Source organism: Ochlerotatus camptorhynchus, unplaced genomic scaffold (genome assembly GCF_037179485.1).
Source record: "Ochlerotatus camptorhynchus isolate MF236.1 unplaced genomic scaffold, CSIRO-AGI_Acam_v1.1 ptg000116l, whole genome shotgun sequence".
Taxonomy (NCBI): domain Eukaryota; kingdom Metazoa; phylum Arthropoda; class Insecta; order Diptera; family Culicidae; genus Ochlerotatus; species Ochlerotatus camptorhynchus.
This window is the reverse complement of record NW_027040606.1, coordinates 324,607-347,728: the sequence shown is the minus strand read 5'-3', so window position 1 is coordinate 347,728 and position 23,122 is coordinate 324,607. Positions and strand designations below refer to the sequence as shown.

General features: G+C 37.0%; 1 protein-coding gene across 1 annotated transcript; it reads left to right on the top strand.

The window, feature by feature from the left end:
* The first annotated feature begins 130 nt into the window (after positions 1 to 130).
* Positions 131 to 17,825, top strand: ND-B14.5B (NADH dehydrogenase (ubiquinone) B14.5 B subunit). Its single transcript, XM_065220153.1, has 3 exons — positions 131 to 365; positions 459 to 602; positions 17,623 to 17,825. Exons 1-3 carry the CDS (start codon positions 215 to 217, stop codon positions 17,670 to 17,672), a joined length of 345 nt encoding a protein of 114 aa, XP_065076225.1. The 5' UTR covers positions 131 to 214; the 3' UTR covers positions 17,673 to 17,825.
* The last annotated feature ends 5,297 nt before the right edge of the window (positions 17,826 to 23,122 follow it).

Here is a 23,122-nt window from a genome sequence, read left to right as displayed (position 1 = left end):
ACATTCCTCTACCTGGTGGTGTTATTATTTTTCATGAGTGAGCTTTTATTTGCGAGAAATCTATGGCTAAAGCCATTGTTTACAAATGCAATTACGCCCCTTTGAAATGTTGGCACTGAAATCGTGAGACTGACGTTTCTCAGTTCAAATCAAAACAAGACAGTGCGCTGCGAAGTGCCGATTCGTAAAATCCCTGCATAAGAAAAACCAAAAAATGTACGGCGGCAAGACACCCCTGGAACTGCTGTCGGGATCCCAACCCAAGTCGTGGCTGCACGACAAGTGGGCTCCCACCGCCGGAGGAGTGCTTGGTTTTCTCGGTGCTTGCTACGTTAACTGGGGTTCCGGACGACCACTGTTCAGCGGTAAGATTTTCTCGTTGCACGAGAGTGTTGTGATGTAACACCTTCTGGAGTATGTTGATTGTGCTATTCGTATTCCACCCGTCCGTTTTGCAGGTATCCAGAAGCACGTCGTTGCTGCTATCGGTGTCGGAGCGCTGGCACTGACGGTGGATAAGTGGAGGACTGTGTACCTTGCCGAGAAGGACGCTACCCTGCGTCACTACATAGAACTGCACCCGGAAGATTTCCCAACTCCAGGTATGTAGTTTAGATAATGATGATGGTTATTTATTAGGCCATAGCTGCCCTGTCGATTGTACCTTTTATTAGGCCAACGATGCAACATTACCATTCATTTGTGAAGCAAAAATCGCATAGGTTCCTCAAATGGTTGCAAAAACTTATCATTACGGTACCAACAGATTACATCAAATGCAACATAATTTTTTCAAACTAAGATATTTGAGGCAATATTGCTCATTTCTCACCAAACCATTAAAAAGACTGATAAAAATGCGCGGTTAAGCAGGGCTGATAGCGGGTCACTTTTTAGTGACTTTGTCACTTTTTTTAAGGTGGTCACTTCAAAGTCTCTATTTTCGTCAAAAAGTCACTAAAGTTAATTTTTTTGAAGCGAAGGAGGCGCTAAATAAAGAACGCAAAATATTTTTCTTGAAAATTTTTTTTTTTCAACCATAAAATCTTTTTTAGTGCACCTATGTATAGCACTCAGCTCTGTTTAGGAATATCGGTCATTTCTTTTTCGCTTTGACAGGTTAAATGTTGACTGAAGTTCACTTCCATTCGGGCCTACGAAATATGGCGCACAGGTTGACAGATCCTTATGGGGATTTTCTGTGGAGTGAATGAATACGAATGATTCACACAAGGAGTAAAGAGTTCTAGCATATGAAGATGAGTGAGATTAATGTTATTCTTACTCTTTCTGGCGAAAAATTTATTAGAGAGATTTTTAGCCTAAGGCTAGTTCATCTCTTCATCTCTTCGAAATCGCCTAGCGTTCGAAATGTTGCTTTTGGTTTTTCGTTAGTGTATTTTTGGTTGTTTTCGATTCCATCATTTCTACGGGCTTCTTCAACGTAGTCCTAAATCCTGGTTTCGGTTTATTTTGAACTATAAAAAAAAACCACAAACACCGGTGTTGTAAATTTTGTTTTATGCTAGATATATTGTGCATTATTTTGAACCTGGTATATGCTGGAAAATCCTTTGAAGTACTTGAAGGTACTATGACGTTTTGAGAACTTCTCTAAAATGCTGGGATATTCTTGTGAGATTTTTCGTATTCTCTACAATTCTGGGAGCTTCTTTTGATTTTTTAGCAGCTTTGGAGAAGCTTGGTGTTCTTATATTAAGTATTTGGACTAATTGAACTAGAACTTCAATCCGAAAAACAAAATTGATGTGCAAGGAAACTATCTGAAGTTCTGGGAAATAATTTAAAGTTCTATGAACTTTTCCTGAATTCTCACATTTTCTAAAGGAGCATTCCTCTAGCGTACATTTTTTTAATAATTCAATACCCACTACCCCTTCGTCCTTAAAATCAATAAACTTCTCTGAAGCTCAAAGAGTTTTTTGAACTTCTGACATATTCTGCCAAGCTCCTCAAACTTCCTTGATGTTCTGCGATATTTAATGAAAAACTATAACCCTCTCTTTAGTTAGTTTGGTCTTGAAATATTTTGTTCTTTGGAATTCTTTGAGATTCAGGGAACTTTTTTAGGGTAAATGTTGGCTTCGGCACCCATTGACTGTTTTCGGCAACCAAAATTTAAACGTTAATTTCACTATGTTTTCCCATCAACGCACTTCCCTGAATGTGTCCAAACGATTGTTTAGCCTTTCAGCTTCAATCTGATTATATTTGAACGATCGAGCAATCCAGTAATGCTACATTTTTCTTCAAATAAAGCATACGCACTAAAAAATGGGGTTGATTTCGAGTTGCCGATAATAGAACAGCTGGTTAACACGCAGTTCTAATGGGAAGGTTGCCGAAGAAAAAGAGGCTGCCGACAATAGTCACACTCACCTGAGAAGTTTGGAGCGTTGTAAAAACGCTTTCAAAACGTTTTGAAAAATTCTGTCGATTGGAATGGATAGAGAAACAAGCAGCAGATGAATGTAAACAAACAGACACATCATATATGTGCGTGACGCTGAGAAAATGCTAGTAGAAATGCAGACGCTGCTTAGAATACGAGAATACGTAAATTCCCCTATATGCTTTGAACATTATTGAAATTATAAAAAAATTCCAAAGGATTAAAAAAAAAGTTTAGACTTCTTCGAAATGCTGGCAGATTCTAAAACTTGTTTAATTTTTTTAGAAGCTCAATATATAAACTTGTCTGAAATTCTTAAACTTTCTCTGATATTCTAGCACAGACAAACAGACATAACACTCGCAAGTTGTTCATCGAACAAGCATTTAACGGTCAATTGAAAAGTATCGTAGTTGGTAGTACCGCCACCTGTGGCGCGCAAAGTCAATTCCCTTGCGTTTGACGTTTACACACTACCGCCATCTGTTCAGCGTACTACCCTCCACAGTGTACTCAACAGATGGCGGTAATGTTTTAGCGACGATGTTTTACAGTGATAAATATTCAATGTGTTATGTCTGTTGGTCTGTGGTTCTAGGATCTTCTATGAAACTTTTAAGCTTCTTTAAAATTCTGTAAAATTCATTAGTTTTTAGGACTTCTCTGAAATTTGAAGAAAATCTTTAAAATTTTCAAAATTTACCTGAAGTTCTTTAAAACTTTCTGAAAACTTATGATCTTCTCTTAAGGCTTTGAGTTAAGATAACATGCTGTAGGATTCTCAATAAACCCTTCAAATTGCTCTTAACTTTTGAGATTTTTTTTTAAACTATACATTGTTGAAATAAACTGACGCAAGGTTCTTAAATAATTTTGAAGTTCTCCCAATGATCTTCTCTGAACTTCATTAATATCTATGGAACTTCTTGAAGTGATGAGTACTTCTATAAAGTTCTGAGGGCTTCCCTCTAAAATTGTCGTGTACTGCATGTTTCGTTGAAGTGAATTACTGAAGTCTAAGAAATAAGAACATTTATAAAGCTATTAAATAATTAAAAAAAATGAATTTCACATAATGAAGGATTATTCATCTTCTCAGTGAGAAAAATATAAGTGAGTTTATATTGTAAGTAATATAATTGGTTAAGTATAACTAAACTGTTTTGTTTTTTGAGAAAAACTAATTGTTGCAACAAAATAAAATATCTTTAGAATACGGGGATGTTGTTGTACGGTAGCGACACCTACTTGAGTTAAGAGAAGAATCAGAAATATGTAAAAAAAAAAGTGAGTTGCACGAAAAGACCTGTTTTCGTTTCAATAGTTTGAGTCCATATTAATAGTTTTTATGTGTTTTTTTGTGTGAAGTGGCTATGTTCAACCTTTTTCATGTATAAAATCAATGATTCAATGGAGCATTGTTGAATAACGAGGCGATTTGTGATTTTTGTGTGTTTAATTGTGTGTCCAAACTTCAATTTTTAGAAAATTATACAAAAACAAGGATATGGCTGAAATAGAGCTGGCTCAAGCCATGCTTGATGGTGTCGAGTCAGTACGCAAAAAGCAAGCGTCGCAAAAACGAGCAGCTGACAGCATGGAGGAAATAGTCAACAAGAAGAAAGCAACTGTTATAACTAACTACTTCGGAAAGAAGTAGTACTAATTTCCCTATTTTGGATCCTCTATTAGCTGTCACTAGATTCATGTACTATTCATTGTTGATTTTAAACTGTTTATTAATAAGGTGAACGTTAACCTGATACTTTAACTAGTCAAATATATTGGTTCCATGCAATCTGCATTCAAAGTTGAAGTCATCATTACGTTTTTGTGGACCACTCAGTGTTCGCTGAAGGATTGTTTACGTTCTGATGATGGATGATAACAAACTTTTACTGGAAAACAAGGAGAAATTCATACTAATCAAAGAATCTAATCTCGGCACAGAAGCACAAGAATCACATTAAATTCAACCCAGAAATAGACATTCATTTTACATTTTTTTTGCAAAAAATGTTAATTAAAACAAGTGGTTCACTATGGGATGCTGAAAGCTTTAGGGTTTTAATTTGGAACATCTGACTATATGTTAGATTTTGCTGTGCTTCCGTAATTGGTAATTTTCCGTTTGATTTAATCAATATTTTTCATAAAATAGATACTGAAGAGTTGTGAAAGGAAATGGATTTTACCGGATAATTGCTCCAGTTTTTCTGACCAATTACAATAATACCAATAGTGCAGTAAACGAAGCGGTCAAATTTAATAAGAGGCGTAATGCATTAGGAGATGCCATTAGATAACGAATAGTATTGCGAACTCAAAGCTGACAAAAACTCATATGGGACTGATGTGCAGCCCTGTCTGTAAGAAAACTGACAACATATAAGTGCTTGTATACAATACCAACCGAGGGTCACAGTCTCGCCATTCAACGCTCTAAGCTTGAGGGTATTTGTTCAAATGAAATACTATATGGATGCGCATGAAAGCTAGTAGAATTGCCAGTCTTCTTGGTACGTTGTGTTCCATCGAACAGCTGAAATTTAGATGTGTTTTCCTGCAGATGAAGACGGATTATATAGGTTGTTGTATTATAAAACACGCAAAAAACCATACAATAGCGATTGTTTTTATTAACGATAATTATAATGAATTTTCATAGCATAATATTTAAAATGTAACACACATTTTGGGCAACAATTATGAATTGGAACAGGTTTACTGAAAAAAGGATTTATCTTGAAAATTGAACAAAATGAAAGAGTAGCCAGCAGCAGGCTAGTGTAAAAATCAATCACTCATGTCTGTTTACAACAGATACCGATCATACAAGAACAAATACTACTAATATTGACAAAATGCTTAAAATCTTCTTATACATTTTTAAATTGGAGCTCAATAAGTTCTACTTGGGTCTCCTTTTTTGGTCACTTTTTGTGCCTTAAAAGTCACTTAATGGTCACTTTTTTACTCATTTTAGTCACTTAATGGTCCCTTTTTTACTCATTTTAGTCACTAAAATCACTATTTTTGGATATATTTGGTGCTATCAGCCCTGGGTTAAGTCAAATGGCATTTGTTCTCTTCGGTGTACTTATTCCTTATGAAGCAGACAAAACGGTTTGACGTAAACGTTCACATTAGACTGATGCAAAATTTGAAATTTTCGCTCCACAGTATTCAAACTGTTCAAAATTTGGTCCTGATTAGCCTCCCAACATCTGAACTCATTTAGTAAGAAACTGACTTGTCACAAACCATTTGAAGTTCATAGGGAAATTACTATGGGCAAATCACATGTTTTTGTTCATATCCTTCTGACCATATCACCATATCGCTCAGCTTTGAAAAATGATTGCTGTGCTTGTGCGAAAATTTATAATTAACCTACTTTCATGCGAGAATATTTATTGAACAATTAGAGATCTTAAGAATAATTAGGGTGGAACACTCCTTCGGCTTGGTGCTGGTCTATGATATTCTGGAAGTCTTTGGAAACATTCTTGATCAACCAACTTTTGCGAAAGAGTGAGAGCGATATTAGATTAGATTAGAGGTCTTCATAATAATAAGTAAATAACCAGAAATATAAAAAAAAATACCATGGTGCAGGTCTATGATCTTCTAAAATTCTTTAGAAAATAATGTTCTTTTTCTTCGCATTTCAAGCATATTGTTTATTAGTTTATTGCGTGCTCTCAACTTAGTTTTCTAGATGCACTTCCACAGTTATTAATTGAGAGCTTTCGATGCCTGTACCATTTTCGCATTAGTATAATTGTGTGTATATTGTACCATCATACTCTATACCCAGGGAAGTCGAGAAATTTTCCAACCCGAAACATTCCTAGACCGGACCGGGAAATAGAACCCAGCCACCTCCAGCATGGTCTTGCTTTGTAGCTGCGCTTTTACTGTCTGGGCTAAGGGAGGCCCGTCGAGAATATCTAAGTGTCATTATTTGATTTATTGAAGAATAATAGATCTATGGAATAAAAACCAAATAACCAGAAAAATTGCCAACATATTCAGAGACCATCGGACAGGTCTATGATCTCCTGAAGAAATTTGGTCAAATTCATGATCAACCTATTCTACGATAATGACTAAGATGCTTGATTGGCTTTATTGATCAATAAGAGATTATCAGAATAATTACTAATCAACATGTAGATTTCCTAAAATATTCACAGAAAATTATGCTGGTCTATGATCTTCTCGATTATGATTAATTTCTGATAAACTTACTATTTTCCGAGAGTATCGTATAGTCATGATTGGATTTATTGAACATTTAGAGATCTTCCGAATAACTATCATTTAGCCAGAAGAATTTCTAAAATACCGAGAGACCTTAGTGCAGGTCTATGATCTTCTGAAAGTATATATGAAAAAAAAAGATATCAACCTACTTTCTTGCGTGAATGTCTAAAAGACATGATTTCATTTATTGAACAATAAGAGATCTCCAAAATAATTACCAATCGATCAGAAGAATTGCCATAGTGCAGGTCTATGATTTCCTGAAGGTCTTTGGCATAATTCCCGATCAACCTACTCTTACGAAAATATCTAAGATACATTATTTAATTTATTGAACAATTAGAAGTCTTCAGAATATTAAGTGACTAACCAGAAATATCCAGACACAAACAAACATCCATAGCAGATCTATGATCTTCTGATCTTCTTTGAAATAATTTCGGATCATCATTTTTTTTCTAGCAAGAATATGTAAGAGACATGATTTGATTTATTTAACGTTTAAAGATCTTCAAAACAATTAATAATCAACCATAAAAATTGCCAAAATATTAAGAAAACATAATGCTGGTCTAGGGTCTTCTGAAGGTATTTGAAATAATTTCTGATGAAACTTCCTTTTTGCTAGAATGTCTAAGAGGCATGATTTGATTTATTGAACAATAAAGAGATTTCAGGAGAATTATCAATCAACCAGAATAATTTTCAAAATATCCAGAGACCATAGTGCAGGCCAATGAATTTCTGAAGGTCTTTGGAAAAAAATCCGGATCAACCTTCTCTTGCGAGAATTTCTTACAGTCCTGGTGTGATTTATTGAGAAATTAGAGGTTTTCAGAATAATTAATAACGAACTTGGAATATCCATAGACCTAAGTGCAGATGGATGCAGATCAGCAAGTGGTTTGGAATAATTTTGATTAATCTACTTTCATGCTAGTATATCTAAGAGTCATGAGTTCATATATTGCACAATAAGAGATCTCGAGAATATTTACCTAAACATCCAGGTCCATGATATTCTGAAGGTCTTTGAAACAATTCCTGTTCAATTTATTCCAGATATAAGGAGGCATTATCAAGGAATCAAAAATATCTCCAAATGACAAAATGACAAGCGATCAACGAACCGAATGATAACGCTATGTCGGAAGTGGAAAGCAATAATGATATAATCTTCTTTCTTCTTTTTTTTTTTATTCAAATGTTATTTATTTTTTTGTTATGTCTTTTTTCGATTCAAATCAAGCTATGTCCTCATCCGTGTATATTGCAACAAAGCAGGCAAGCATTATATAATTATCAGCGAATCCAAACACATAAAGCAACCAACGATACAGACAAAATGGTTGCTACGACTACCATGACAAACTCGCTCTGTAACATAGCTCGATCCGAGTGGTAGAAGGACCATGATATATTGCTTGCCTGCTTTGTTGCAATATAGGCGGATGAGGACATAGCTTGATATGAATCGAGAAAAGACAAAACAAAAAAAAATTCCCATTAACATACGTGTATCATCTTCGGCTTTACTTCGTGAAGCAGCTTGCCAACAATTTGCTCGTTTCCTTCTACCGCCCCGAGTGAGTTGTGTCGCACGGGCTGCTTGTCATGAAAAAGAACGAAGAAGATTATATCATTATTGCTTTCCACTTCTCTAACATAGCGTTATTATTCGGTTCGTTGATCGCTTGTCATTTTGTCATTTGGAGATATTTTTGATTCCTTGATCATTATACTTCTACCACTCCGATCTAGTTATGTTACAGAGCGAGATTGTCATGGTAGTCGTAGCAACCGATTTTGTCTGTATCGTTGATTGCTTTATGTGTTTGGATTCGCTGGGCATCATCAATCCATCAACCAGGTGAATTCACAAAATATTTAGATACCATAGGTCAGGTGTATGATCTTCTGAAGGTCTTTAGATGCATTTACTTCCTTTAGATACAGATCAACCTACTCTTGCGAGAATTTCCAAGAGACATGACTGGATTTATTGAAAATTTAGAGGTCTTCATAACATAAGTTACTAACAGGAAATAACCAGAGACCAAGTACATGTATATGATCTTTTGATGTTCATTGTAATAATAATTGCGGATCAACCTACTTTCTTGTGAGACTAAGGATTGTTCAAGTTATAGAACGGACACACACTACCAGTCCCAACTTTTTTTTATTTGACTACTTAGTTTAAAGCTTTCATCGGCATGTTTTAAACTCTTCTTATAAGCAACATAGCAACAATAATACACGATATTTTTGAAGCAGATCATTTGAAACACATACAATAAATTTCGTTCTGATTATAAATTTTGTCAACATACCTTTTATCACATTTTGTTCCAATTAAATGATCTGACAAATGTAATGGTTATTATTTTGTACCCAAAAACTTCAACGTAAGTGCATAAAGTGGACCTCATTGAAAAAAGAAAAGAAAATGAAAAATAACCTTGTTCGTTTACGCGAAAAAACAAAAAGATGGATTATTATTTTTTTTGTATTTTGAAAATGCATTTTTTTAGAATACTTGCTTTGATGGTTCATTCTGAAGCTATGGGGCTGGTCATCATTATTTAAAGCAACGAATTTATGTTTTATCGTAATCAATACAAATACTGATTAAAAAAGACGGATGCAATGAAAAATGAACGTTTTATATGAACAGTTCTTATCATGTGCCAAATATATAAATCACAACTTCTTCTTGTAAATTACAAGCATAAAATCAATTGATTTCATTGTGCTAAAAAACCAGTTTTTATAGAAAACGAATGGCCACAACCCTGGTAAATATACTCTCTTCATGAAGAATGAATGTTCATCGATCATAAAATTGTCACTCTCTGAAAGTGAAACTGACAGGTTTCATGTGTCAACCACTTATTATACAATCTCTTCTTTTAACTTTTTTTAACAAGTGCAAAATATCTTCTGAAGATTTAATGATTTCATAACTTCCACAAACTTTTTTTTTTATAGTAAATCAATAACAAAAACCTTAGCCAATATGGTACTACAAAGCCGCCTAGTTATTGTTTACATGGTTTTCTGAAATATACAGATCGATCACTTCCTCCATGTGGTTTACCAGCCATTATCAATTGACCATGCCTGTCACGTCAGCAACAGGAAATGCAGGGCTGTTACAACAGGCGCGGATTTGTCGCGGATTTGAACTTTCAGTCGCGAAAATCGCGGAAACATTAAATGATGCCGCGAAAATGGCGAAGGGGCTAATGTGCTGTCACAAAAATTGTGGAAGTCATTGTAACCTTTCCGTCCCGGATTATTTTACTGTCATCAATTTTGTTGTTCACTTGGCTCTCAAACACCCTGCAAATAATCGAGAAATTATCTCAATTCCATAAGTCACACCGGATTTACACGGAAATTCCCTGAGGTCTGTCCAATCTGAGACATTTTCCTTTTTTTTTTCAATATGAACATAGCATTTTTCGTGGTCAAATCATAAACGAATCGTACCGTGACCGCCCCTTATTGTGCGCAGTTCCTAATTGTGCGCATTTCAAGCATTCTTTCTACATTTTACGAACATTACTCATTGTTATCACCACAATATTATTTTTCTTTGAAGCACTGTTGAATAACATATCTGAATTCACAATAATATTTGTATTTTACAGAAATTAAGTGAACAAAATAAAAAAAAAACGCAATCTACAACACTGAAAACGTTAAAAAATCAGCTCCGTTAGCTTGAACGTTTGCACCGCGTTCGAAGTGTTGTTTTAAATTTCGAAGTGAAACCCAGTAAAAGAATTGGAATATTTACCGCAGTTGGTAAGATATATTTGCATTAATCGTATCCTACTCAAAAACTAGCGGTTACATACATAATTTTTGTGCAAAATTACGATTTACTATTGCGCAGAATTAGGCACCATTGTTTTTATTTATGTTTCTAATCATGCGCAGAGTGCTCCAAGATGAATCGTGGCCGGAAGAATGTGCAGTACAATCAAAATCACATGGTTCTGGCCATGGATATGGTCAGAAGAGGATTTTCGGTTCGTCGAGCCGCCAAAGTCCATGGAATCCCTGAGAGCACTCTTCGTAAAAAAAATTGCCCTTGGCACTTCGGAAGCAATGCGTCCAGGAAGACCAACCGTTTTAAATAAGCAAGAGGAGGACCGCATCATCCAGTGGATAATCGAGATGGCTAGGGCTGGCTTCCCGGTGGACTCCCAATGTCTGAAAACGTTGGTCGCATATTACCTTAAATCCACAGGACATTCAAGTTTCCAAAAAATGCATTCTCCTGGTCGAAAATGGTTAACACTATTTTTGAAACGGCATCCCAACATTTCCCGAAAAATCCCAGGTGCCCTTTCGAAACAAGTATGTATGTCACTGAAGGTAAAATTAGGAGCTGGTTTGAAGAAGTCGACCGGCATATTGAACAAGCTAGCTTGAAAGATGTCATGAAGCATCCGACCCGAATTTTCAATATGGATGAAACATCAATTCGACTTGTGCCCATAAAAGAATCTGTAAAATTCTTCAATATACAGTGTAATTACATTTTGTTTTCCTTTTACATGCAATAACCATTATATTCCAACAATTTATTGCTATTTTTTAGCTGCGCACAATTAGGAACAAATGTGCGCACAATTAGGAACATGCGCAATAAAGTGCGCATAATTAGGCACCCAACATCGGTGTATAAAATGATCGCTTTTGACACAATGGTCGGGTTACCTATAATATTAATATATTGTTTCGATTGTTATAGATATTAGCAATACATTCTACTAAATAATTAATTTAAATGTCACTTTAAAATGTCTAATGTAATGTTTAAATCACAAAAACATCTTAACTGCGCACAATATGGTACCTTCACGGTATATATGCAAGTAATTGTTATGCATACCGGATATTTTAGGTTCTCCAAATCGTCCTGGAGTTCAGTTGATTTGTTCTACTATATCAACCAAGACTGCAATAATGTCTCTAGTATCGAAATATGTCCAAACCGATTCAAAGTGTCTATGTGGATTGTATCCGACCTATTGTTACGTATACAAGATGCTATAGGTTCTGAAATCATTCTGGAGATTAGATTATTTTTCTACTAGGTCACCCAAGACTAATTCAATATCTGTAGTATTGAAATATGCCCAAACAAATTTTCAGTGTCTATGTGGATCATGCCAACCTATTTCCGTGTATGCCAAATGTTCTAGGATTTCCAAATCGATAATTCGATACTACAGATATTATCCTAGTCTTTGTTGATCTAGTTAAACAAATCATCTGAACTGCAGGACGATTTGGAGAACCTAGATCATCTGGTATACGTGGAAATAATTAAAAAATATCCATATAGACCCTATGAATCTGTTTGGATGTTTTTCGATACTACAGACTTTATCACAGTCATGGTTGATCTAGTAGAATAAATCATCTGAACTCCAGAACGATTTGGAGAACTTAAAACATCTGGTATACATGACAATAGTTCATGCAGGATCCTCATATACACTGTGCATTAGACTGATGCAAATTTTGACTTTTTCGCTCCACAGTGCTTAAATGGTTTCAAATCGGGTCCTGATTAGCCTCCCAAAGTTACAACTCATTTGGTTAGAAACAGACTTCGCACAAGCCATTTGAAGTTTACATGTAAATTACTATGGGAAATCTAAACTTTTTGTTCATTGCCTTCTAATCTTTTTCCATATTGAGCTGCGAAACAGTTCGATAGCCATTCTTATAGAAAATTTTTTCAGCTACAACTTTGCTGAAGATCGTTTCTATGTAAAACGAGACAGGAAAAAGTTATTAATTATTTAAGAGATTGGTAAACTTATTACATGATCAAGCAGCTGCTATGTAGGCAACACTGTATTTTGCAGTGTGGCATAGTAGCCATGATTTTTGTTTCCTATTCAACGCCCCAGAAACACCAATGTTGCCTGCTGAGCAGTTGATTGAGCATGATCATAAGACATCAGCGCATTGAACCATTGATAACTTTCGATCCTTGCATTTAATCAAAAAGTGGCCTTCAGCAAAGTTGTAGCTGAGAAAATTTCCTACAAGTGCAGTTAAAAGCTTTTGAAGCAGACTGATATGGTGAATTATTAGATAGACATGAACAAAAATCTTGGTTTTACCATAGTAATTCCCATACAAACTTCAAATGGTTTGTGCCATCTCAGTTTCTCACCAAATGGGTTCAAATTTTGAGAGGTTAGTCAGGATCCGATTTGGAATCGTTTATCTATTGTGGAGTGAAAATTTCAAATTTTGCATCACTCTACTGTGCATCCGTCTGGAAATATTTCGATAGTAAAGACATTGTCCCAATCTCGGTTGATCTATTAGATCAAATTATCTGAACTCCAGGACGATTTGAAGAACCTTGAACATCTGGATTACTCGGAAATAGATCATGCATGATCCACATAGACACTTTGAATATGAATGGACATTTTTCGATACTACAGACATTATTGTAGTCTTGGTTGATCTAGTAGAACAAATCAACTGATGTCCTGGACGATTTGGAAAACCTATACTTTCCGGTATACATAGTAATAAGTCGTGCATGATCCATAAAGTCACATATATACGATTCGGTTATTATTTGACAACAAAAAGTACTAGGTTCACATTAGAAATAAAAAAAAAGTCATGAAAATGTCTCACCATTGAACAGAACCCAAGGAATATCCGTGTAAATACACAACGCAATACGTGACGTGAACAACATGTGTGACCTATGAAACTCTGGTAATTTCTCGGTTATGTGCAGCGTATATGGTTTGAATCGGTCAAAAATTGAGAAAACTAGAGCCAAATTAACTACAACATTTAGAACAGTAAAATACGTCAGAGACGCAAATTTAAAAAAAAAATGCATTGCAAATGAAAATGCATTTTTTTTTAAATAATGTTTCATCAAATCTAGACCGGTATTATTCAATAAAATCTCATAATGTAAGGGTGTTTTATTATGTTCACTAATTACTCAGAATTTAAACTATGCATAAATAACTGAAGATGATAAATGCTATTAAAAAAAATCAAAGGTCACAAACGATACTCCTTTAGCTCAGTTGGTAAAGGGGCAGCTACAGAGCAAGTCCATGCTGGAGGCGACTGAGTTCGATTCCCGTCCGGTCTATTAATTTTTCGGGTTGGAAAATGTCTCTACTTTCTTTGGCATAGGATGGTACAGGCATAGAAAGCTCTCAATTAAAATGTGAAAGTACTTCAAAGAACACTAACTTGAGAGCAGGCAAAAATCTAATATGCTACTGAATAAGCAATAGGTTTGCAATGCCATGTAGTAGTATACAAATTCTATTTTTAGACAATGAAAACAGTTTTTTTTTTGTCGCGGATTAGTATTTGAAGTCGCGGATTTCTTTTGAGAAATTGCGAATTTCGCGGATCAAATTTAAAAAAATCTTGTAACAGCCCTGTAGTTCCGTTATAGTACGGCAGTGTGAAATTTGTATATAGAAAGTATAAAGCAAGGAAGGTACGAATCGGGTAGAGCATTTCTTTTACCAAGCTCATCCGTTAATGAGGGATGATGAGGGGTGTTTCCCCCTGCCATCACTGGCAAAGGGATGATCGCCGATTTGCTCATGTACCTCCGATGTGCGGAAACAGTTCTATCGATTGTTTCACACTCAAGTCGCCATCTGACGTAAACAACTACCCGATTCGTACCTTCCTTAAAATTGTCTTTTGCTTGCTTTCTACTTTGTATATACAATTTTCACACTGCCGTACTATAACAGAACTATCAACTCTATAATTTAATCTCCTCATCTATCGCATAAAATCTCCACTTTAAGTTTGATATTTGACGTTAAGCATCTCGGACTATGTAAATCGTTAAATTCACACATGAAGTAATAACACATGATTAGTTTAATTAGATTATTTTCTTTTTTATTGATTCTTCTAGAAACTCCCTGAAGGCTCCTTCCATAAATCCATTTTAAATTTATTTGAATTCTCTTTAGAATTTCCATGCAATTGACCTCAGAAATTTCATAAATTTCTGCTTAGAATAATCTTGGACTGCTCCCCTGCATTCAATTGGACATACAATTCGTATTCTCATCAGAATCCTCAAAGCAAAAATCCATCTCAGAATAAATTTGAAAATCTTCTCAAAATTCCTTTGAGATTGAACCCTCAAAATTCGATTCAATTGGAATTCTTCTCGGAATTTATTTCGAACTCCTAAGAATTCTCTTGGAAGTATCTTCAGAAATCACTCCAGATTTATTTTAAAACTATCCGCATAGACCATCTTTGGAGTTTTCATGTAATTTCCATCATTCCAGAACTAATTTTGAATTCTTATTAGAATTAGACCTAGAATCCTCATTCAATCATTCTTCTCAGAACTCTCGTTAAAATTCTCTATCAATTCTATTGGATTTATTCACAAAATTGTTTCGGAGCTGAATTTTGCGTCTCTAATAATGTAAACAATAATCAAAAGCGACGCTCGTATGTGCAAGCCAAGTTTAACCATACATAGAGGTAAACCTGGCTTAAGATTTAAGCGGAGATGAAGAAATCGGTCCTCAGAGCACTTAATTTTACATGAGACTTTCGTAGTCTGTACTTTGGTATTCTTTTCTGATATATATGATATATCTTGGTGTCATCCCTAGAATCCTTTAAAATTCTCTTCTCTCTTACTTTGGATTTTTTAAAGTTCTGAATCATCCTTGAAAGACTTTTGAAAATCAATCACAAAGGAGGTAATGAAATTGCCACACTATGAAATTGCTCTAACTTTTTAACCGTTGGGTAGAATTTAATGAAAATTTGGGTGGATTTAGTTCATAGTGCATTATTTACATCCTGCAAGTTTTAAAGTCCTGTGATCCAAACTCGCGGAAATGGAGTCGAAAGAACAGCTCGTGCGTGATAAAATCTTGCGCATTCATCACGAGAACAAGGATCTCTCGCATCGTTCCATCGCTAAAACGTTGGGAATCGCGAATTCCACGGTGTCGCGAGTGATTAAGCGGTTCGAGGAACGGTTGACCACCGATCGGAAGCCCAGAAGTGAAGGAAAAAGTATTCCGTACAACACCAAAAATCACAACCGCGTAGTTGGGGCCTTCAACCGAAATCCGAACGCCTCCGTTAGGGATGTGGCTAAGAAGCTGCACCTAAGCCGAAGTTTTGTCCAGAAGGCCAAAACTAAGGCTGGGCTTCGAACGTTCAAGGTACAAAAGGCCCCTAATCGCGACGAGAAGCAGAACAAGTCCGCCAAAACCCGTGCCAGGAAGTTGTACCTCAACATGCTGACGAAAGTTGAATGCTGCATCATGGACGACGAAACATATGTGAAGGCCGACTTCAAACAGATCCCCGGCAACCTGTTTTTCACGGCCAAGGATAAGTTCAGCGTTCCGGAGCATGTCCGCACTCAGAAGATGTCCAAATTTGCGAAGAAATTCCTGGTTTGGCAAGCCATCTGCACGTGCGGGAAGCGGAGTGCACCTTTCGTGACCCAGGACACGATGAACGGACAGGTGTACATAAAAGAGTGCCTCCAGAAGCGGCTGCTTCCTCTCCTGAAGGCCCACAACGTCCCAACAATCTTCTGGCCGGATTTGGCCTCATGCCACTACTCCAAGGACGTGCTGAAGTGGTATGCGGACAATAAGGTCAATTTCGTGCCGAAAATGTTCAACCCTCCCAACACTCCGGAGCTCCGCCCCATCGAGAAGTACTGGGCGATTATGAAGCAGCACCTTCTTAAACGACCTAAGGTAGTGAAGACAGTCGAGGAACTGAAGAAAGTATGGGTTTACATGCAAAAAACGGTTGATTCACAGGTTGTGCAGAATCTTATGGCCGGGGTTAAGGCCAAGGTGCAGGCATTTGCGTATGGACTGTAAATAAAATACGAGTAAAATGGTAAAATGAAGTTTAATAGTTATTTCTCAATCCCTGAAAATTTGATGGCAATCGGATGAAAACTCGAATTTTGCGAATCAATTTTGTGTGTGGCAATTTCATCGTGGACACCCTTTATATTTTCCCCGATTTTTAATCAAAATTGAAGGCATTTCTCAATAGTTTTCCTGGTGTTCTGAAGTTTTGCGGATCACTGGTCACCCTGGTTCAAATTTTCAATCTTTTAACAGATATGTACAGTTTGTTAAAGCTACTGTAGACTTTCTTAGTGCCAAGTACATACCCAATTTAAACATTCTGTTGATATTTTTGAAAAAGTAACTTTAGTGACTATTTTTAGGGAAATAGTGACTTTAGTGACTTTTTCGAGCAGTGACTGGCTTCAAAATAGTAACCAAGTCACTAAAAAGTGACCTGCTACCAGCCCCGAAGTCGACGAAGAGAATCTGTCAATGTTACTTAGGACCTAATGCAATGTTCAGCTTGAATTGTTACAATTATTGGCATTCCCGCTAATCTGAATATTGCCCAGGGAAATCACGGTTTCAGATATATTGTGAACCGAGAATTTCGAAAGAAATTCCACCTCTTTTAATTGTGTCTTATATTAAGATTTGGAAAACCCGGCCAAATCATGAATTAGAAGAAAAGGGGTGTAAGTGACTTTGATCGATTCTCTTCATCGACATTCTCTTTTGATAGCCACAGATTTTTCGCTATTTTTGCCACATAGTTTAATATAGGAGGTTCTCATCTAGCATCCAGAATGGCACACGAATCAAGGAATGTGTTTGCAGCTGAATTATTAACGAAAGAGAAAGTCGGCGAAGAGAATCGATCAAAGTCACTCACACCCCTTTCCTTCTAACCTCCTCAAATACAAATTTCAATCGAAAAATTAACGCTATATTATTTTAGTATGTACTGTCCTATTTCTGTTTTCTTGGCTTAAAGCATAAAACTTACCATTAAATTTGCTCTATCTTTCGTTACAGAACGCAAAAAGTACGCCGACGTTTTCGAGCCCTGGCAGCCAATTCGCTAGTCGACCGGATTTCAAATCGATGTTTCGGCCGCAAAAATACCTACTCAAAATCTAGCCTTTTAGTTTCAGTTCCAAATACCGCTTCTACCATCTCAAACAGCGGATGTGAATAAAAAAAAAAACGTAACATGATTGTAAAAATGGTCAATCGAATGCGTTCGGTTCATCTTGTAGTCCGAAAGGTCAACCTAGTAATTACAGAGAGTAGAAAGAAAGAAAAACCTTCAGAAGAGGCCAAACGGAGAACCGGATTGCGAATTAGGGCCTCTTTCTATGCGTACCAGTCGTCAAACACACGCACGGTCGTCGCATGGAATAGTGCCCTGGGCCGCTTCTTTGCCAGCACCAACTACACAACTCCCTACGTGGGTTCATCAACCTTCTCGGCTTTCGCGCATAAGCGGTTTTACGCGAATGAAAGCTGTGAATAGTAGTAGAATGCAAGAAGCAAGAACCACAACAAAGAAGCTGAAATCTAGTCGCACGACTTGTTTCCCGCACCGCACGCACACCCGCCAACCCCCCTCGCATTGCCAATGGTGGATCTTAGAAGACTAGGATGATCACGCATAGGAAAACCCTTACGACTGAACCGAAGAGATGCTTTGCTTAGAGGAGCGTCTTCTCAAAGTTTAATCAACTTTCCTGCTCTGTTGTATGTTTTGCTCATGTCGTGGCAGCAGCATAGGAAACCCACAGAGGGGAGAACATGACCAATTTCTTTCTCTGCTTTGCCTTCTTCTAGTGCTTCGTGTGCCCGAGGGATGCTTCTATGCTGCTGATCAACCACGGGATCTCGGATTTGTGGCAGGAGTGTAAGAAGAAGAACAACAACAAGAAGAAGGATGAGGCGGGGCAACGGATTAATGATTAATGATCTTTATAATGTACAGACGCATCTTGGCGTTGGCAGCCACTCTTGGGGACGAATTGGGCACGCAGCACCAGATGGTCCGTCGGAACGGGATAGGTATCCTACCGAGGGTTAACGTGCGAGATGATTAAACAAAAAAACGACTCCAGATTCTCCATCCATTTCTTTTCATCTTCCAGATTACGCATCAGTTTCGCCTAATTTTATTCCTGTTCTTCCTATACCTAGACCTATCTTCTTCCTCTTCGCTATGTTGTTCTTCTTTGGTTTTTATTTTGTCCGCTTTTCATCGTTTTCTGCTACTGGTAAACGCGCTGAGTATAGTTTTTTTTAAACGATTTAAACTTCACTTCCACAGAATAATTGCGGGAAATTAAACACACTCCCCGCGGGCTTTAAACTTTAAAGATCGCGCACTCGAGATTGCCGGGAAGAGAGTAAGATACCCGTATTTCTTTATTTTTTCTTTTCCAGGCAGGGATGTTGACCTTAATTTCTATGGTAGAAGAAGCAATTGCAAACATTGCTCTGATCTTTGGTGTGCGGTATGTTTCGTTCCTTGGGGTCACTTATCACAGAAGTTGGTTGTTGGTCTTGAAGGCCGCCAGCAACCGATCAAGCGATGGCGGTGAATGCGAGTGATAGCAGCAGCGGTAGCACTCGCTGTTTGCTTCTTGGGAGTAATTTTCCGGTTAAATGAAAACAATCACTCTCTTTGAGCTGGGGCCCGTGGTTGGGAACTTTGTAATTGCGGCAGATAGCGAGAGCGCAGATTAAAGTCCACGGCCAAACAAAGCTCGGTATGCCCTTTGGCGATGGAGCTGGATTTGAAAGTAAGACGTATTGAATTACGGTCGGACTAGGGGGATAATTTTGACAATTCGTTGTACGTGGTGAGTGCTTTTGGCTCATGTTGACTTTCTGCTGTTTTGAGAGCGGTTTAATCCGGTGTTTAGAGTGTCTAGTTTTCAATTTTTTGAACACTTGTATTCTGAATCGAATAGCTCTGAAGTCGATTCATAGTATATAGTTTGAAAATGCCTGTTGACCTGTTGTTGAGAGATAATCGCCAATTTGCTCACGTACCTTCGATGTGCGGAAACAGTTCTATCGATTGTTTCACGCTCAAGCAGGGCTGAGCATATTCATTACAGCTAAAATACTACTGTTCGAAATTATGAAAATATGAGATATTTGGACAATGATGGGCTCGTGTACAAACTACAACGATACGGTTTTCAAATCTTCCTTGTGAAGATCATTGAAAATAATCTCTCAGACAAGACATTCCAGGTCTCTTTCAATGGTATCACTTCTGTTGCCTTAAACATTGGTGCGGGCGTTCCGGAACGCTTGTTCTAAATAACGAAACCTCGCCTCAATGAACTTAAAGAGCATTGAACGTACTCTTAGTGTGTAATCAAAGTAATGATTGCGGTAATTAATTGAATTCATTTAATTACAGTCGATGAACCAAAACGTCGGTTGTAGAAAAAATTAATCGTTTGATGATTCTACAAACCGTTCTATTGAATCAACAATAGTTTTGAATCAATATTAAAATCTTTTCAATCAACTACCTTCGATTATCTTCTTCGAGTTCTTCTCGATTCCATCGCGCAAGCAAGGTGTCTCTCAAAGAGAACCGTATTAAAAAAATCTGTGTTCGCTGAAACACCTACCAAACGAAAGCGTAGGCTCACCCTTTCATATTTCGGTCTATCGTAGGGTGTAGAAAGATATTTAATATGTTTGAATATTTTAGTGTAAATCACTTCCAACACTAATTTTTAGGCCCAACAAAATTTAAGGAAAATTTAGATAGAATGATGGAAAATTTTGATATTATGCTCAAATGAAAAAGAAATTGTACAGATCCGCGGTACTGATTTTTTTTAATGGCGTTCTGTCAGAGATACCGTGACAAGCTTACCTTCATCTTACTCGTCCGGTATACGCCTGTCGGTTGATCATTTGCTTTCGCGCTCACGACCGACGACTTTATCCTTCTGTTTTAAAACGCTCCTTGATTACGCACTCGAGATAATCGAGAGGTTGGTCAGTAGCAGCACTGTATCAATCAACAAAAGAAAAACATGCCTCTGAGCCGGCAAACCAAACTAGCGATGCAGGTTGTGAGCGCCTACACCTAGAGGGGATACTCAAAATAATTGGGATAGGCAATTTTTGGCCAACTTATAAGTGGTACGGCAGTCGTACGGCATGGTTTGGTGTAAAAACGCAAGTTTACTCTGCTACAGGTTCCTTCGGGAGCAGTCCGGATGTTCCGAGAGCGGCCAATAAGGTCAATGATCCATTTGAAGTTTATAGCGCCCATTACACATATCAATATATTGACAATAAATTGACATACTGACAATATTATTGAAAAGGTGATAGTGAAGACGATGATTGATGACAAGTATTGACGAAAAGTTGATTTTAATTTTCACTTTGTCAATACTCAGAATGAATTGACAAAAAACAGTCAATTTCGCCATCAATATCATCAATATACGAATATTGACAACATTAATGGCAATACGTTAGAAGCCTTTTTACCTCCATGTATTAATGTCAATATTATCTGTCTCAATTTCCCCACACAAGAAACATGGATCCCCTAATAAAAAATAACCATAAACGAACGATAACCCAAATCATTGAACTATTCCATAAATGGTTTGGATAATACCCAGAACACGTCGTTAAGCAAATTAACCAATAATAAATAATTCCAAATATTGTAACTGTTTGACAGGACACAGAAAATGCACAGAACCACAGATCACATGACATGTACTTCCAAATAGTTCGAATTTAATCAAATCGATTGTCGAGTGCGCGGAATTACTACAATTGAATAACCCACGTTCACGGTACGCAGTTTCCCAAATAGAAACTATCATGCTGATGTTTTGGTAAACATTCATAAATGAAAATCATGCATATAATAATTAATTTACGTTACGTGTAAGTATGTGAAACGCTGGTAGTATTTATTTTATTTTAAAGTAAAAAAATAACATGATTATGCTTGTGATTTTGTAGAAAATGTACATCCATATAAACGAAGCCTGGGTGATCGGTGACTGTAAAAAGATACATTTTTTCGAGGGAGACGACTCTATCTACGATGCAGAAAAGATTGTGTTTTGCTGTGGCTAGCTGTGCGCACGCTGAGTAGATAGAAAGAAGATTTATGACGATTCTGAAGATTTACTGCAAAAAGATGATTCGCGATGCAAGTAGATGCGAGAAATGAAAGAAGATTTTTCGAAGATTGATTCACTAGTGTGAGATTTGTTGAGCATCTAGACTTGAGATTTAGATGTGTCGCCCTCGCATTTTTTATTTAGTTTAAAATCGATTTGATATCACACAAGAAGATTTAAACAAAAGGCAACACTGCATGCACGAAGCTGCTTTGTGAGTCAGTCGATCTAAATGACGTACGTTCTCCCTCCTCTTGGGGAGGGGAAGAATATTGACTAAGTGAAATGCAAATAACTTTTTCAACAATACTCGTCAGCAATCCATCGTCATCAATATTACCTTTTCAATAATATTGCCAGTATGTCAATTTATTGTCAATATATTGATCTGTGTAATGAGCGCTCAAGCGTGTTATCATTCATGTTGTCAATATTTATGTATTGATAATATTGTAAGGAAAATTGACAATACGATGTTTGTCAATAAATTGATACATGTAATGGGCGCTTATGAAAAGTGTATTGATGAAAAACCATGAAGAATGAGCTGTTGCAAGGCATGTTTTGGCGTAGACTCCCAACAAACAATGAAAGCAGAATAAGAGCTTATTCAGGCAACAATTTACTTCTACAGCTTAATATTTTATTCAGCTCAAACTGTTTGTTGAGCTTGCAATTGCCTCCTGCTACAGGTTCCCCCGGGGGTATCTCGTGGCTCTAAGAGCGGTCAATGTGGTCAATGATCCATTTAAAGTTTATGGAAAGCCTATTCAAGAAAAAAAAAATTATGAAGAATGCTACAGGTTCCCCCGTTTGCATCCCGGAGGTTCCGAGAGCGACGTATAGGGTCAATAATGCATTTAAAGTCTATCGAAAGCCTATTGATTAAAAACCACGAAGAAAGAGCGGTCGCACGGCATGCTTTGAAAGATTACTAACCGCATTCAGAACGCTCCATCGGAACTGTTTCCAGAGAAATGACCATATCTCGGTTGATTAAAGACTGATTAAAAGTTAATTTGTGCGCCCCTCGCGCGCCGCTAGCACGTCTCTAGAGTTGGGAATCGAAATTTTTTGACAGCGGTTTGTTTACACTTCTATAGAGAACACCTAGTGCAAGTTTGATCAAAGTAGTCGATCGCGTTCAGAAATAACGTCAAATTGAACTCGAAAGAAGAAAACATATTGTGCACAAACAACTGGAAAATCCGAAGTGGTCCGGTTCCAAGCTGGCTAAAGTGCTGAAGATGCCGAAAACAACAGTTTGTCGAGTGCTCAAAACCTACATCAAAAGGCATCAGCGGACCTACAAAAAACTGGAACCAGGGATCGCTAGTTGCGCAGCAAGGTGTTGAAGTGCG

Bases quoted from the DNA above. Each gene is read 5' to 3' on its own strand.
- ND-B14.5B (XM_065220153.1), top strand. From the start codon at position 215: ATGTACGGCGGCAAGACACCCCTGGAACTGCTGTCGGGATCCCAACCC. The intron at 366-458 runs GTAAGATTTTCT...TCCGTTTTGCAG, and splicing joins CGGACGACCACTGTTCAGCG to GTATCCAGAAGCACGTCGTT. The intron at 603-17,622 runs GTATGTAGTTTA...CTTTCGTTACAG, and splicing joins GGAAGATTTCCCAACTCCAG to AACGCAAAAAGTACGCCGAC.